Genomic DNA, 17111 nt, shown 5'->3' with positions numbered 1-17111 from the left:
CATGCGAGCGTCTTACACTGTCCTCACTCAGCTGGCCATAGCTAGAGTCATTCTCTTTGCTTCCTACTCATGCCACTGCACACCTAAAGTTCTTTGTATTTTAGAAATCTGGCAGCAAAACAGACTTACTTCTTCTCTACCATACATTCATGGTAGAAAGTAATATTTAGACAAAATGGCTACCAAAAGTCAACCAAAGCAATGTCACAACCATTTTATAGAGATTTAAAAATCGTTCTCCCCCATCCTTTGAGATACAAACAGATCTCTGTCTGGAACATCAAGATAAGCTGATGAATGTTTCTATTACAGAAGAGAAACATTTTCTTTGCTGTGTAAACCAACACTTGATTTAAACAAAAATATAGACAGAAGCCCAGGAACTGCTTTAACTTAAATCACAACTCTCCATGGCAGAAGGGCATGTAAGTTGCTATATGTCTAGTGAATGACTCCATCATAAAAAGATCAAATATAAGCCTAAAAATCTGACCTTAAAATAATACTTGATACAAAATACTCCTTTCAAACTCTTTAAAAAAATCAGAGATGTTTTTTCACAGGAGTATCAGAGCAAGATCATCAGAGAAACAGAAGCCAAGAATTATGCAGATGAAGGAATGTGCACATCTATACGTCTATCCACTCATGATCTCAAAGAATAAGAGCTGCACAGAGATATAAAACTTGGAAGAAAAGCTATGCTTAGGACACTCTATGGCTTGAGAAGAGAAGCCAAGACAAACGAAATAGGTAAAATTACTTACAATGCCTTTAAAATTGAGGACTTCACCCTTAAGAGCAAAAGTCATGGTAGTGCCTCCTACTGCATGCTTAGATTTTGAAATTAACAGCAGTGAGGCTTCAGAAGGATGAAGGAAGCGACTGGTAAACTTCAGAGTGACATCAGCTTGGTTTCTGTTTGATAAAAGATGAAAGAAACATTTTACTAAAAATACAGAATTAACAAGCACCTCTTCTCTACAGACCATGTGCCAGAGCCTACACTCTGCAATATACTCACTTCTATAATAAAACTAGAGTGCTGTGCTCAGAGGTTCCCCTACCCCAGTCCTTCTTGGCTGGCTCTAGGATGTGCTAATCCACCACTTTCAATTCAATGAGCCACTTTTAATTAAATGCCTATGCATTAGGCTAGGGACCCTGCTACCCCCATCACTCACGAGGACCTTTCCATTCTACCCTTCGAGCCTTGAAAATACCACATTTTTGGTTAGAGAAATAAGTGACTAAGAAGTACCTTGATAACTGAGGAGCAGGTATCCAGGTATCAGAGGGGGTGGAACAGGGCCAGAGGGAAGTATGGGAATATCATTTGAATTAAAATTAAAAAGATAGACTGTTACAGATCTCAGGAAGCCTACAATCTAGTTATTGTCATCAGTTAAAACATCTTGATCCAGTCTGTAAAAATCTAAAGTTACCTTCAAATGTACATATAGTCTACCAAATATTGGATTTTGTAACAGCTGGCCATAGGCCATCATATATGTATTTGTGTGAAATTCATAGGTCATTCTGTGGAACTGTTTAGGGAAGTTCATAGTCACATCACTGGTTTTTGGTCACATGGAGGAAAAAAATGAGAACATCTAAGAATTTAAAACACACTTAAAGCTGTAGTTGAAAGTAATATTCAAATCTCAAATCAAAATAATGGTATGTAAGTAGCAAGATTTTTGAGAAAAACTTCAACTTTCTAGTTTAAAACACAGTGAAATGTTAAGGAGTCTATCTTCTTGGAGGAGTTTTCACTTACCAGTGTGTAGGAGAATGACTACCCCATGGCACCTTGCAACTTTGCCTGACAACACATAGGCCACATATGCAAGGATTCACTGCAGTGGATCTAACCCCTTGCAGAAAAGCCTGTGACCCTCGCATAATGTAAGAGCATGGAGGCTCGTGAAGGGGTGCTACAAGAACATTTCTCAGGAGAGGCTATCACCAGTTTCTCATTGCCTCCTAGATTCTGATGAGGTATAAGGCTTGCAATGCTTAGCCCCCATCGGGGTAGAGTTCAGGAGCTATAAAACTACTTAGCTGCAGCCTGAAATTGGCTGTCACCAACAGATGCAGTCATCTGACCCTTTTGTTGTGGCACTGCCCTACACAGGGGACATGGGGATGTGGTCCTCTTGATTACTTTTGTTTTCATAGTTTATGTAAGTATTGAACTATCTGAATAAAAAAAAAAGGATTCACTGTTTCTTTATGGGCTGGATCTTTCAGCCTTGCCTTGCTTTGACACAACTGTGGGTGCTAACTCTTGGGGAAGTTTTATATTTGCTTTTGGCCTGAATTTTAGCACAGTTAGCATTATGCATCATATCACAGTTATTCTTTTGTACAAACTATCACCTCTCACCTTCTCTTAGGAACATATTTGAGAATGGAGATGGGAATAGGTGTTGTCAGTGTTAAACTTTGGCTTAACTTCCGCAGAACCCTTATGAAATTACTGTTGAATGGGTAAGCCCCAGGAGCAGCAGAGAGTAAAGTGAATGAGGGACTTTTCAAAATCAATAGCAGGAGTGGAGATGATTTTTACTCAGATATGTCATCACTAATGTCCTCAATTCACACAAAAGAAATTTTCTTTGTCATTATGAAATGCTCATGGAATTGAATTTAATTAAGAACAAAGGTTATTTGGCCTTGAAATCTTTTTCAGGATGTATAGACTCAAAACCTGTGAGTGATTTAGGATTTTTCTAGATATTCTAAAATTCATCATTAGATAAAGTTATTCATTCAATTGGTATTTAAAGAGAATATATAATGTTCCAGGCATTGTTTTAGATTTTTGGGATCGAGTAATTAGAACAACAACAAACCTATTTCTCATCATTAATAGCAGCCCAGTTTAAAGATGATGGTATATTAAGTTAGGATGGAAGAGGTGGATAAGGAGAAAAGATGCCAAATTTAAGATATATTTGGCAAAATCAGTGGCACTTGGAAAAGGAATGGATCTTCATGGAAGCTGATGAAAATGAAGAGAGGTGTTTAAGAATGACCATAATCTAAACATTATGCTCTTAATAAATTAATTTATGGATCTATACTTAAATCTTATCAAACACATTTTAAAGTACACTATCCTTTTTATGAGGCCAATGGCTGGTTTTAGGACCATGAATATTTGAGCTTCTATTGAGTATAGGTATTCCTTTTAAAAATTTTGAAGTCATGCTGAAGCATGTAAATGACCATGATTCCTTCCTGAATGTGCTAGTAAATTTAGAAACGAATGGGTAGTCTCCTTCTGTAAGAGTCTTAGGTCTCCAGACATGTATAGTTATAGGCTTCATATTAACTTCCTTACCTTTTGTTTTCATTTTGTTCCAATTGCCTACACCTTATTTAAAAAAAAACTCCTTGTATGTATATACAATGGAATATTACTCAACCATAAAAAGGAATAAAATCTTGCCATTTGCAACAACATAGATGGACCTAGAGGGTGTTATGCTAAGTGAAGTAAGTCAGGCAGGGAAAGACAAATATCATATGATTTCACTTATATGTGGAATCTAAAAAACAACAAATGAGCAAACAAAACAGAAATAGGCTCATAAACAGAGAACAGACTGATGGTCACCATGGCAGGGGGAGGGGATAGGTGGAATGGGTGAAGGAGGAAAAATTAGTGATAATGTTTGATATCTTTATCCAGGCAATGGTTACAGAGGCATATACACATGTCAAAGAGCAACAAGCTGTACACTAAGATTTGTGCATTTTATTGTGTATACCTCAATATAAATTTTTTTAAAGGAGATGATGTATAAATAAATAATTAAATAAGATCTTAATATTGCATGTGAATCATAAGCTACTTAAACTTGGCTTTTGCAAAAGATGGAAAATAAATATATAACACATCAATGTCAGTGCCCATATGGCTCAATGAGAATGAGGAAAAAAAGAAGCAAAATGATATTCCGAAAGTATACTTTCACTTTTTATGACAGTCACTCTGTGATTATAGCTAAGTGTAGTTATCAAATTAGATCCAAAAATAAAATGTTTGTTTATATGTTGATGTAGCTGTTGAATCTTTTCTATATAAATGATATTGCTGGGAATAAAAATCCACAGCTGGCAGAAAGAGCCATTATTAATGGTGATTTAGACTAAGTCTATGACAAAATGTGATACACAGAGATAATTCTATAATATATGATGATAAAGCTATAGATAAGAAAACAAAATATTTGCAGAACCCTATATGGAAAAACCAAAGATTATGAAATTTTGTAGTCTAACTAAAAACAGAACCACTGAATAATAGTATCCAAGCCCACAAAATAAAATGCATGTAGCAAAGTGAAGAATTGTTTTCCATATACATTGAGAATTACGCATTCCCTCTTCTGGGATCCCTTTTGTGGTTTCCCCAAGAACACTTAAGAGATTCTTTTTTCCATTTTTCTCTAGTTCCATACACACATCACAAATAAAACAATTATCAAATTAATCTTCATGTTGTATTTGCTTCTAGGGCACTCTGCTAGATTGGAAACACTTGTGAGCAATGTTGATATATTTTCATCTATGAATCACCAGCACTTTTAATTCAGAACAGGGGGTGCAAATACTTACTGCTTCCTACATATATGTTCCACTTATAGTACTAGATGTTTGCCTATGTAATCACACTTATGACCGACAACACTGTGGGTATATTCTCATCCTCCACATAAGAAAAATGAGGCTGAATCATAGAGCCTGTACGTCAGTGTCAAAGTCCCCCATTTAACTGTTAAATGACATGATAGGAGGATTCCAGACCACAATGGCATCTGAATCCCACATTCATCACCTCTTGAAGAGAATCACACTGAAATTATAATAAAATGACTTTTTGAAAAGCTGCTAGTTAGAGGACACTATTGATGAGGCTAAAAAAGGAAACACAGCTAGCCTGTGGACTCCTGGAGGGGCCATTTCCAGAAATGCCCACTTTCATGGAAGGCAAGATGAAGTTCAGACAAAACCCATCTCCCCAGGGCCAGTCAGAATGCTGGGTAATTGGGCATAAAAGCAGAATGTTTCTTACCTTAAAGTAAAGTATGCCAATTGACAAACCTGTGCAAATACAGAATCACAATTTACTTTTCTATTGCCGTATTATTCCATATGAATGGATAAACATGTATCTCAAGTCATTAGAGTAAAACCTTCAACATGAAACATTGAAACCAATGTAAACAAGCATATTAAGTGACATCAGAGCAAAGAAAAATAGTACAGGTAATAGATGAGAATGTAAAAGTCAGAACTACTTATGAAGAGACTATAACCCAATTTAAGAACGGGATGCTATGAAATAGGAATAATCAATGAAAAAGAAAATACACTTAGAAATATATAGCTGACCCTTGACCAACTTGGACATTAGGGGCACTGACCCCCGAAGAGACAAAAATCTGTGTACAACTTTTAATTCCACCAAAACTTAACTATTAATAGCCTACAGCTGATTGGAAGCCTTACCAATAACATAGTCAATTAACACATATTTTGAAAGTTGTATGTATTATATACTGTTTCTTACAATAAAATGAGCTAGATAAAAGAAAACATCACTAAGAAAGTCATAAGGAAAATACCTTTACAGTACTGTACTGTAGTTATTGAAAGAAAGCCCTGTATAAGTGGACCCATTCGGTTCAAACCCGTATTATTAAAGGATCAACTGTATATACAGAGATTCATATTCTCTCCCTCCCTTCCTTGCTCCCTCTCTCCCTCTATCCCCCAAAGGCAACAGTTGGGAAAGAAGGCTTATTGCTAAAGAGAGGAGAAAGCAATGAGATGAAAAATACTAGTGATAAAGTAGGATACACAGAAGATACAATTAACATGTTCAATATCCAACAACTAAAGGTCGGAAAATGAGAACAGAAAACATGGAGGAGAAAATTATGAAAGAAATTATTTAAGAGAATTTTTAAGAGCTGAGGAAAATCTACTTCACAATCAAAGGACTCACTGTGTACCCAGACAGTGAGTAAAAAATGACCCTCCTTAATGTATTCTGAAATAGTATCAGAACACAAAGGAAGAGCCTAAAAACTTTTGGAGGTGTGCAGCAACAGAATTATAGTTGACTTTCCCATCACAAGTACGAAATACTACAAGGCAATGGAATAATTATCTTAACAGTTATGAGGAAAAATATTTTCAACTTTGAATAATATACCAAGCAAAATATAAATCAAGTGTAAAGCTAGTAAAAAGACATGCTTAGAAATGTAAAATCTTGTGTAATTTACCTCTCCCATAATTTTTGTTAGAAGGTTTTATAAGGATGTTTTCCAGTAAATAAGTGAGTAAATGAAGAAAGATTTTAGTTTCTATCCAAAGAGAAACAGAGAATATCCAATATGAATGTCTCTTCAATATTTCTGGAAAGTAATCAGCCCAAATAGGAGAAAAAGGTGAAGTGCTCTAGAATGTGGTACAATGGGAGGAGAGAGACTTCACAGTGTATGCACTTCTTTAGAATGTATTAATTTTCTCAGCTTCAGAAAGAAGGAGTCAAAAGATAGTTTGTATACTGATGGTGAAAGAAATATTTATAAAACACATTTTCACTCTTCAAAAAATAATGAATAGACGATAAACCAATGACATTTGGAGGGACACCAATAAATCTAGAAGAGTAATAAGCTAGGTTATTAAATGCTATAGTTTTATGACAATAGATTAGTTTTGAAGGTGATAAACCATTGGCAAATAAATAGAGATTATTTATATTTCTGGACACAACTATTGGAAGAACTAAAATTAGACATAATTGAAAGGGTTCAAAGTAGGTGGCTCAAGAGGTGTACCTCTGGAGACAGGGATTTGAATGGAGAAAGACTTGCTTTTCATTTTAAACTCTTTTGCATATTTGACTTGTTAGAACATGTACAAGTTAAATTTTGAGTAAAAAAAGGTTGAAAACAAGAGTACATGTACATCTTCAATATGGTGAAAATACGAACACATATTCATGATCACATGTATATATAAGGCCAGTTAATGTTCACTTGGTATGTATTAAAAACTTTAAGAAGCTAGTATTTATGAATTTGTTTATATTTATACACCAGAAATGGTGAAAAAAAAAGCACTGCTGAGAAGTTAATAGGAGATTGTCTATTAGGTCCACCCAAGTGAAAAATTCTCAGAAACTAGCTCCTGGAGGAATAAAGATAATACAATCACATGTCATGGACCTTCTGGGTTGCTTACAAATAGTCAAAGCCACATTTTATGGAATGCCCAGGGCTTTGCATGAATGTGATACACACACACACATACACACACACAGTATGTGCAGGTATCACTTTAATAAGAGTGCAAACTCTGGATTTAGATTGGCTGGCTTTCAATCTCTACTTCACCATTTAACAGATGGGAAAATTGGGCGAAAGGTTTAATATCTCTGTGCCCAGTGTTTTCTTTTATAAAATGAAGACACTAAGATGGCTGTTAGGATGATCAAATATGAAAAGGTACATAAAATACATATTACATAGATTTTGTACATAGCAAATGTTAAACATTAAGTATTTTAATATTTACATATAATGCACTTACTTTGTAAATACTTAATTATGCATATGTTATAATAAACCCATACTTGTGCATTTAAAAAACTGGAAGGACACGAACTAATACATTAACTGTGTTTATATGACAGGACTCTAGGCGATTTTTGTTTTCCTCTTTACACTTCTATGTAACAGTCAAATTTTCAACAACATACAGGTTTTAGATTTAAAACATAAAGTATACATGTTAATTTCATTAACAAGAAAAGTGGTCCCAAGCTAAAATATCAGAGGTTTAGTGTGGGTTGTGAGGAAGAATTTCCACGTAATGAGAGCTTTGAAATACTGATAGAGGCTATTGGGTTTGTGACTGAAAAAAAAGGTGGGAGGGGACCTGAAACCTCTTCATTTGTATCATCCTACTTGAAGGGCAAAGAATAGATCTTAATTAGCAAAGTCTTGAGGGAAGACAAATGTTACCATGACAGTGTCTAAATGAACTTGCATTACCAAAATTGCATTTTATAACAGACACGTAAGATGCATAACTTAGAAAATGGGTGGGTTGTTTTTACAAGAAGTTTTATTCTGTATATAATTTATAATACAGAAATAGGTGAGTGGAGAACAGTTTTTCCCATATTTAATTCAGTATGTATATACAATAAGCACATTTTGCCTTTATAATCAGAAATGACCACACAGACCTTCTTTAACTTATGATGGGGTTACATCCTGATAAACCCATCATAAGTTGAAAATATCATAAATAGAAAATGCATTTAATACTCTTTACCTACTGAACATCATAGCTTAGCATAGCCCACCTTAAACATGCTCAAAACTCTTCCATTAGCCTCCTATTGGGCAAAATCATCTAACACAATTGTATTTTAGAATAAATCTTGAATATCTTATGTAATTTATTGATTAATGTAGTAAAAGTAAAAAACAGAATGGTTCTTTGGGTGCAGAAGGGTTCTAAGTGTATCTGTTGTTTACCTCATGATTGCATGGCTGACTAGGAGGTACAACTCGCTGCTGCTGCCCAACATTATGAGAGATTATTGGACTGAACATCACTAGCCTAGGAAAAGATCCAAATTCAAAACTGGAAGCAAAGTTTCTACTGAATGTGTATTCACTTTTGCACATGTAAGATGTATAACTTAGAAAATGGGTGGGTTGTTTTCACAAGAAGTTTTATTCTGTGATATAATTTATAATACAGAAATAGGTGAGTGGAGAATAGGTCAAAAAATCATAAGTCAAGCCATAGTAAGTCAGCAACTGTCTGTATATAATATTAATGTCATATACTTATATACCTTATATAAAAATAAACAATATAAATATATACAATATGTGTCCATAAATTTAGCACACACTGATTCCAGTTTCCTATGTGAAACATCACCATAGTATATACACAAACAACTTATAGTCTAATCTATATGGTCCATTTGCATAGAAAACAAATGAAAATTAAATGCATATATAGAAAACAGCTGTTCTATGTTGTTAGAATTCTTTTAACAAAGTTGGTGGGAATCTCAGTAACATATGAATAATTTATGTCTAACTGACTCTTCATTTTATACATACACACACACATATATATGTGTGTGTGTGTGTGTGTATATATATATATACATATATATATATATGTCAGTTTAAAAACAAACCCAGGTCAGCCTTTTATAATTATAACATACAGTAAATCTCTAGGGCTGATGTATTCAATGAAGTAAAATTAAAAAACAAAAAACAAACAAACAAAAAAAACCAAACACTTACCTTGGAGAAATTGTCACAACATTCCCTGAATGGGAGAGGGAGAAGTCAGAGGCATCTCTTCCAACAATTGTAGCATTATACACTAAGTTTTTGGAGCTTGGATTTTTCAGTAGAATCTATGTTGAAGCACAGAGTATAAATAAGGTCACTGATTTTTAAAATATACAACCTAACACTTTAATCAGAGAGTTATATATTTTAATCATGAAAATACTTATTCCTCATGTGCACTAACTGGAGGAAAGCAGATTTTGTATTTAAATATTATATATGTGTGTGTGTGTGTGTGTGTGTATTAACCTAGTGGGCAGAGAGAAGGAGCTTTCAAGCAATGAAATGACAGAGGTAAAACACCTGATCATCAAAGATGTGAAATCCAAAGTTGGTCACTTGGATTTTATTCTTACTGAAAAGGAAAACCTTTGGAGAATTTCAAACACAGAATTTATATTATCCAAATTACAAAAAGAATACTCTGGCTGCTTGGTGGAGAAAATGCTACAAGGAGTGTAGGTTTACAAACCAAGGCCTAGGCTGGAAATGATGGTAGCCTCATCTAGAAGCGGTAGTTGACCTAGGAGTCGGCTTTCTCTTTCTTCCTGATGCCAAGGTAAGCAGAGTATTTGAGAATGAGTTATCTAATTTTTAGAGAGAATATTTCACATAAAATGTGAGTACACAGGTGTTTATGTAGAATATAATGGGGATTCAAAACACGCACACACATTAGGAAGACACAACGTTACCATGGAAAGTACTGACTCGGGAAGGGAGAAGGCATGGCTGATTGGCCAAATAGAGTGGGAAAAAGGTGACAATAGTACAGGAACGATAGTCACGGATATTTGAAGGGTTAAAGATTAGCACGATGCATGACTGTAGTGAATCATAAGGAATATGGCAGAGCTTTGTTGGAAGATTAAATTAACTACTTTTCTATTTCAGTGAGAATTTTCCTATTAGGACAAGTATATTGTTGCTGAAGAGTGTCTATCTTCAGTTTCCCCAAGGATTTGGGCATCTCATTTTGTTCATCTACATATAGAAATCAGCTACAATGGGACAAGTGACCATAGTGTGTTATTTTTATGTATCTATGTATGCATGTATGTATGTGCATGTGTTTAAAGTATTAATTAACAGACCACGTGATTTTAAATTCTAGAGAGCAATTTCCATTTTCTGAAAGGAAATGTGGACAAGCATAGTAGATTCCCTCTGAACTGTTATTGGTTTACAGGCCTGGAACTTCCATAACTAGTCCTGAGATCTTAAGGAGGCCACTCATCTTCATTAGGTCATGTCACATGTATGACGTAATGGCATTGCACTCGTCTGTGATCAGATTTTCCCACCCAACTCATGTAGGGGTGGTGAGTGGTAAATGGGGAGAAGGGAAAGCTGTTCAAGGGAGAGAAAGCAAGCTTTGGAGCCTCGATTCCCCTTTTGTAACTTTTTCAATGACAGCCATTCTTTAACTATTGTGCTTCTGTGTAAATTTTGTTTCAAAAAGAAAGGACTTCAATTAAAAAATGTCTCAGAAAAATCACTGCACTGTACATTTTTTCATTGATTACTATATTTTTTATGGGCTCTAACATTCTATTATTCTATAGTATAACTATAGAAATAGTTTTTCAATTAAAGTAGCCATTTCTTGAGATTTTTCTTTATCCTAGAGGAAGAAGGATTGGTAAAAATGACATTCTCTGATTTAGGCACTGTCATTTATGGTGTTGACACACAGGGGCAAACTATACCAAAGATTCTTAACAATTTCAGAATCAGTGAAATTTAAAATCAAAGCTTGTTGTAACTGACATTTTGTTTTGCATTTATATTTAATTTATATTGTTTCCTTCAAAAGACATACCTTACATTTGTGAAATAGAAAAGATATATATATATATATATATATATATATATATATAATTTCATCTATAACCTTAGGGTTTGAACATTATTCCTAGTGAAGAGTTAAATGTGGAAAGAAATCATGTTTCCATTTTAATATTCCTTAATTTGGTTTTTAAAGTCACAATGAAAATTTTTTTTAAACATCAGCTTGTGTTATGAACTACTTTTTAAAAATAACAACTAAGTGACATAAAGAAACACAAATATCTGGACAGAATTCAAGAACTGGAAAAAATACTTAACTGTACTAAATCAGTTTCATCTAATTCAGCCTCCCCCTATTTTCTGCAGGCTTATCAAAACATTTCTAACACTTTGGAAATTTTATTTTGAAGTCAAAAGTCCTCTTCAATATAATTACAGCGCTAGGCTGGTTAGTCCCCAAAGTCCTTGAATATCATTGCAGTTAGGGAACTATCATAGTAAATACGGTTGAAAAAAATCTTCTAAAGAGTTTTATATTTCTTTTTTTTTAACAAAAAAGGGAAAAGAATAAAAATTTTTTAAAGGTTATCTCAGTGTTTGCTAAAAAAACATATCTCAATGTTTGCTAGCAAAAATTATAACAAGAGACTTCTCTTCCCTAAATTGAGCCCTTTATACTTTGAGACAAGAACCTGAGTTTTTCCTGACTTTTAACTGAATCCTTACCAACCATCATGGCTCATGCCATTACAGAGCCTACAGAGTGATTTTCTCAAAGAGTTTATAAGTACAAATCAAAGGTTACCAAGACATAGCTTTTGAAGACCAAATATGGGCAAGTTTTGCACTGAAAGTATAACATTATCTCCCTCAACCAAATATGAGGAGGAATACACAAAACAGCTTGAGGAAAAGAAAGAAATATGATCTGACCAAAGTGATTAATTAATTTTGGTACAGAAGAAGATTCTATCAGCCTATAGTGTCCTGAGAAAGACACAAGGAGAGACCTATAAATGTGGTTGAAGATTTTATAAAAAAAACTAGTGGAAGGAACAATCTTAGATAAGTACAAGCAATTTAAAATTATATGCTAGAAGATATTTCACAAGTGTTAATATGTAACAAATTGTTTGAAAAAAACAATGATCCCTGGCAAGATATTTTTCAATTAAAGAGAATACTTGCACAATATGGATATATTTATATACATTTGCCATTTTTTACAGGACTCAAAATTTCATTTTCAATTCTTCTTTGCAAGTTAAAAAGTACACTGCTTCACATTTAGCAGCTCCAGCATATATAAACTCCTTTAGTGAGAATTAGGTGGCCCTGGCCCTGGTCAGGAGCACTGTCATTATTATTTACCTTTATATATCTTTGTTTGAACAAAATCCATCTGGATGAGTAAGCTGCTCCCTAAAGGAAAGCTGAGCACATTCAGATCACAATTTTCCACTTATGCTGTCAGTCTTGTACATGAAATGGATCTTAAGTTTCCTGAAAAGATTTGCTCTTTAAAGTGCTTACTTTTCATTTTCCACTTTCCGAAACCCCATTCCTCAAATGAATGGAAGAGTCATTACAGGTGCTTATTATTATTAAGCACAAATTGTCCCTTTCATTCTACTATACCTTTGGTTTAGAAGGAGCAACATTTGTTAAGGCTTTTTATGTCATTTTGGTACTTTTGTTACATTTGGACTGAGAAAGAAAAGCTAAAACCCTTCTTATAAGTTTATCTCCATGTATATTTTGGCCCCAAATATATCCTTACCTGTCTCAACACAGTGTCATGCAGAGCACAATGAAAGGGCACCACCTTCTTGGGGAGGTATGTAGGGAGCCTCTCATACATGTACACACAAAGCATAAGCATCAGGATTGGATTAGGGTCACAGATGTCAGTGGCCTAGTTTCAAAGAAGGGAAATATAAATTAGAGGATATACAGATAAAATGTATTAAGAAGAGCTAAAGTGTAGTAAATCAATTGTTGATTACTTTAAAATATTTTAAAGTGTTACTGATTGACAATGACGTAGGAAACAAAATATTGCTGTGAATCAGAAGAGCTTGACCTAGGTGTTAAAAGACTGATTACACGTGTTCTAAGTACAACACTGACCTCAGCCTCAGAGACTCCATAAAAGTTAATCAGAGGTCAGAAGAGTACTATTTACTAGAAATACTGACTGATATGACTAAGACACAGTCCTTGATTTAAAGTATATAAAGCAGCAGAAGAAAATTGAGAAGTAGACAAACTACTATGGTAAAATATGGCAAAATGTTTCCAAGCAAAAGCCCAAGCGAGAAGGCAGCACAAAAGATGGCCTTGGAGAATGCTTGGCTATTAAATACATTGTGTTTGATGTGAGGAAAAAGGCATATTCTATCAGAAAGGCAAAGGACTATGGGGCAAGGATATAGGGAAGTACAGTGTTCATTTGGGGAAGAAGCCCAATTTGAATATGGATAAGGTAAAAAAGGACAAGCAGTGGAAGACAAGACTAAGGAGCATCAGGGACTCACTGTGAAGAGTATGGGTGTCAGGGTGAGGGGTGAGGGTCTTGATTTCTGAATAAACAGTAGCACTAGAGCAACAATTCAGGCAGATTAGGCAGGGGGGTGGTTGGAAAATGCTTTTCCCAGAACAGACAAATTATAATAAGGCAGAGAGCTTAATTATACTGCTAAACATGATAAATTAGTGATGGCTGTTGGAATAGATCTGAGATAAAATCCAGAATTACAGAGAAATAACAGCAGAATCAATTAACACAGCCAGAATACATAATGAAGCCAAAAAGTAGAGTGAGGAGAAAGAGGAAGAATTCTTTCTATCCATTTATATAGTGCCTGCGATCTCCTAGGGAAAGGTGATGGTAGCGGGAGAGAATTATTCATAGCAAAGACATACTGGAAATGGTCTGAGGCAAGTATTCAAAGACATAAAAACCCCACTAATAAGCAACACTCTCATTGTCCATATATAGGGAGCTCTCTACACTTCCATAAAATGAGCATCTACTATGACTTAATGGCATACATTCAAGTTAGCAAGGGTGAATGATCTGGGCCCGGCCTAGGAATGTAGGCAGTATGCAAGCCAACGATACCTAATGAGTTATATGGCACTAACACACTTAAGTCTGAAATTTGGCAGCAGTTACCAGAGAATAATGACAGCCCCTCTGATCATCTCCTAGTCCACATTTCCATATACATTATTTTCCCTCTTTGGAAGAAGAGAAGGATTTGTTTTTTTGTTTTGTCAATAAGCAGTAAGGCTAACCAATAAAGGTGGCTGGGATGGAGGGAGGGATGTTAGTAAAACATAAGGGCATGGCAGAAAGCTGCTAATAAGCATGATTTGAGTAAAACTGAGAAATATACCAGGACTCCAAAGTTTCTCATCAGTATTCTGTGGTCTTACATTCTTCACCAAAGACAATGTTAGTCAGCAGATACAGGAAAACTACTTAAGAGAGGAACAAACTAAAAAATGAAATACAGAGTTCAACTGCAACAAAGTGAAGAATATGGCCCTTCAGGGCCCTATGTGATGGGCCAGCCTATGAGTGTGATCCAAAGAGGACTGTCCAGGGTGACAGGAAATGTGTTAGTTGGGGAAAGGGCAGGACTAGTAGCAGAACACTCTGGGCTCAAGGCTGAGGTCAATAAAAGTCATTTCAACACTGTTTTAGTGGCTGTAGCATAAAATATACAGATAGCAGTATAAAATGATTCCCAAAATTCTGGATAGTATATAATAGGATTCAATGCAATACACTGGACATGAAAAAAATATCTTAATGGAAAAATACACTTGATAATTAAGATACAAGATTAAGGAAACAGAGAAAATGGCTTTCTTACCTTATGATAAATTTCAAATTTTTTAGGTTATAAAAATATATAAAAGGCATTCTTATCTTATGATGAATTTCAAATTTTTTAGGTTAGAAAAATAACCTAAAGCAATTACATTTTAGTTAATCCTAGGCTTAAAAAGGCAAATGTTAAAATAAATCACGTTTGCTTGACACAATATTTTCATGTAAAATATCAAAGATATATTCATTACTCTCTCTATAAATATAACCTAGAAGAACTTGAATTGTATTGGTCCACTTTTACCCAGTTATGGTACTTTCCTGTTGGACTAACAAAAGATAGGGAATTTGGACTAACACAAAGAAAGGCATAATAGAGAAAAATACTGGTGTAGCAATCTGGTACATTAAATTCAAATTCTGCTACTATACAGAGCCATGATCCTGACTAAAACAATCGACTTCCCTAGACCTCAGTTTCCTCATCGGTAACAAGAGGTGAGATGATACTGAGCTTCATGGTAGATGCTATGAATTATTTGCTATGACTTCAAGATACCAACAGCTTTCAGACTAGACACCATCCATAACTAGCAGTGCCCAATCACATACCATAATTCTACAGAGAACACTGTTGATTGCCTTCCCAACAACAATTTCCTTTTCTCCTTTACTAAGAATCCCATTTTCGTGGCATCCATTACCTTTGTCAAACACTGGTTTAGCTGCAAGCATGGGATGCAATTATGGTCAATGATATGCAATGGAAAATATCCCATGGGGCCACGGAGCAGGTTTACCTTAGCAGAAAAGAGAAGCACAAGAAGAGGTGCTACTCAACCAGCCCCAAGAATTGCTGTATGAAGGTGTTATGTGAGAATTTCAGAATGAAATTTCTGGTTATTAATGTACATGCCTGTACATTCCTAAAACAAAGACGGCAGGCTGAGAAGGGCTTAGCAAAAATGAATCTCTTGATAATTTAGTTGAGGAACTGAACAACTATCTCTATAAATCTTCTACTGCCTGAATTCATCCTTTGTAAAATGTTGAGTTTCTTTTATTTAAAAATATTTTTACTCATGAATTCAGTTAAGGCTAAAAGTATCCAAGCTGAGGAAAACAAAATTTTTAACAGAAAAACTTAGATTCTCTATTCACCCTTAGCTCCCATCACTAGTCAGTGAATTATGTGTAATACTATCTCTATAAATGTTACATTTATTTTTTATATCCATTTCTCTGAATGGGAGAATAAAAACACATTCTAGGCTGAGCCCAAATAATTCCCAGAAAGTTTCTTCCTTAAATACAAAGCACGTCATGAAAGGAAGAATATGTATTAACTGTAATTCCACCTGACAGTATTCCACAGCAGGAAAGAACACTGGTTCAGAAACATTCATCTGATGGAACAGATGCAAAGAAGGATGTAATAAATAAGAAACTTAAGCATTAAGAAGTAAGTCCAGTGGTGAATTTCATAGGATTCAAATGTGGAACAGTGCTAAGCATCGGCATTATTTCACTACAGCTAAGTGAATTTAAGGGTGGTATTTTTAAACTTTGCCATTTAATGTGGTTGGTAAATCCAGGCTCATAAAAAGTTAGGAAATTGGAAATGGCTGGTAAAAGTTTGCCAATTATCTGATAAGTTAACTGTCCATTTCTCCATTCATCAAATCTTTTCTATATTTTTACATAGAAGACACTCACACTGTAAAATCTTTTTTGGCTACACAATAAAATAAACATTTTGAGTCAACATATCTGGGAAATCAAAAAGCAAAGGACTGAATCACAATATATGACTCATTATAGTCTCTTTAAAAGAGTAGTTTTAAGTATTTTTGTGAACTGCTACCAAATTCTCAAGGGTCACTTTGCCATGCAGCTCTTCCTGGTTTCCTTTTCAGAATATTTTCTCTTTGATTCACATAGCACATTGTTTCTTGTCTACATTGTATCTTGTCTTAGAACAGAAGAAAAGTCATAGCTGCAGTCACTGTTTTATATCAGCTCCTTTTCATATACTTGTCACTACTAGTGAGTAACAT

General features: G+C 34.7%; 1 protein-coding gene across 1 annotated transcript in view; it reads right to left on the bottom strand.

The window, feature by feature from the left end:
• CFAP47 (cilia and flagella associated protein 47) overlaps window positions 1–17111 on the bottom strand; it is a 510608-nt gene that overhangs the window by 274382 nt on the left and 219115 nt on the right. The window contains exons 36-38 of the mRNA XM_057495502.1: window positions 12994–13128; window positions 9372–9487; window positions 768–918 (exon numbers count right to left, since the gene is read on the bottom strand). Coding sequence (XP_057351485.1) covers window positions 768–918; window positions 9372–9487; window positions 12994–13128 — 402 coding nt within the window. The remainder of the gene's footprint in view (window positions 1–767; window positions 919–9371; window positions 9488–12993; window positions 13129–17111) is intronic.

This window comes from Manis pentadactyla, chromosome X (genome assembly GCF_030020395.1).
Source record: "Manis pentadactyla isolate mManPen7 chromosome X, mManPen7.hap1, whole genome shotgun sequence".
NCBI lineage: Eukaryota > Metazoa > Chordata > Mammalia > Pholidota > Manidae > Manis > Manis pentadactyla.
The sequence above is the reverse complement of the archived record's forward strand: the minus strand, read 5'-3'. Positions and strand labels throughout refer to the sequence as shown.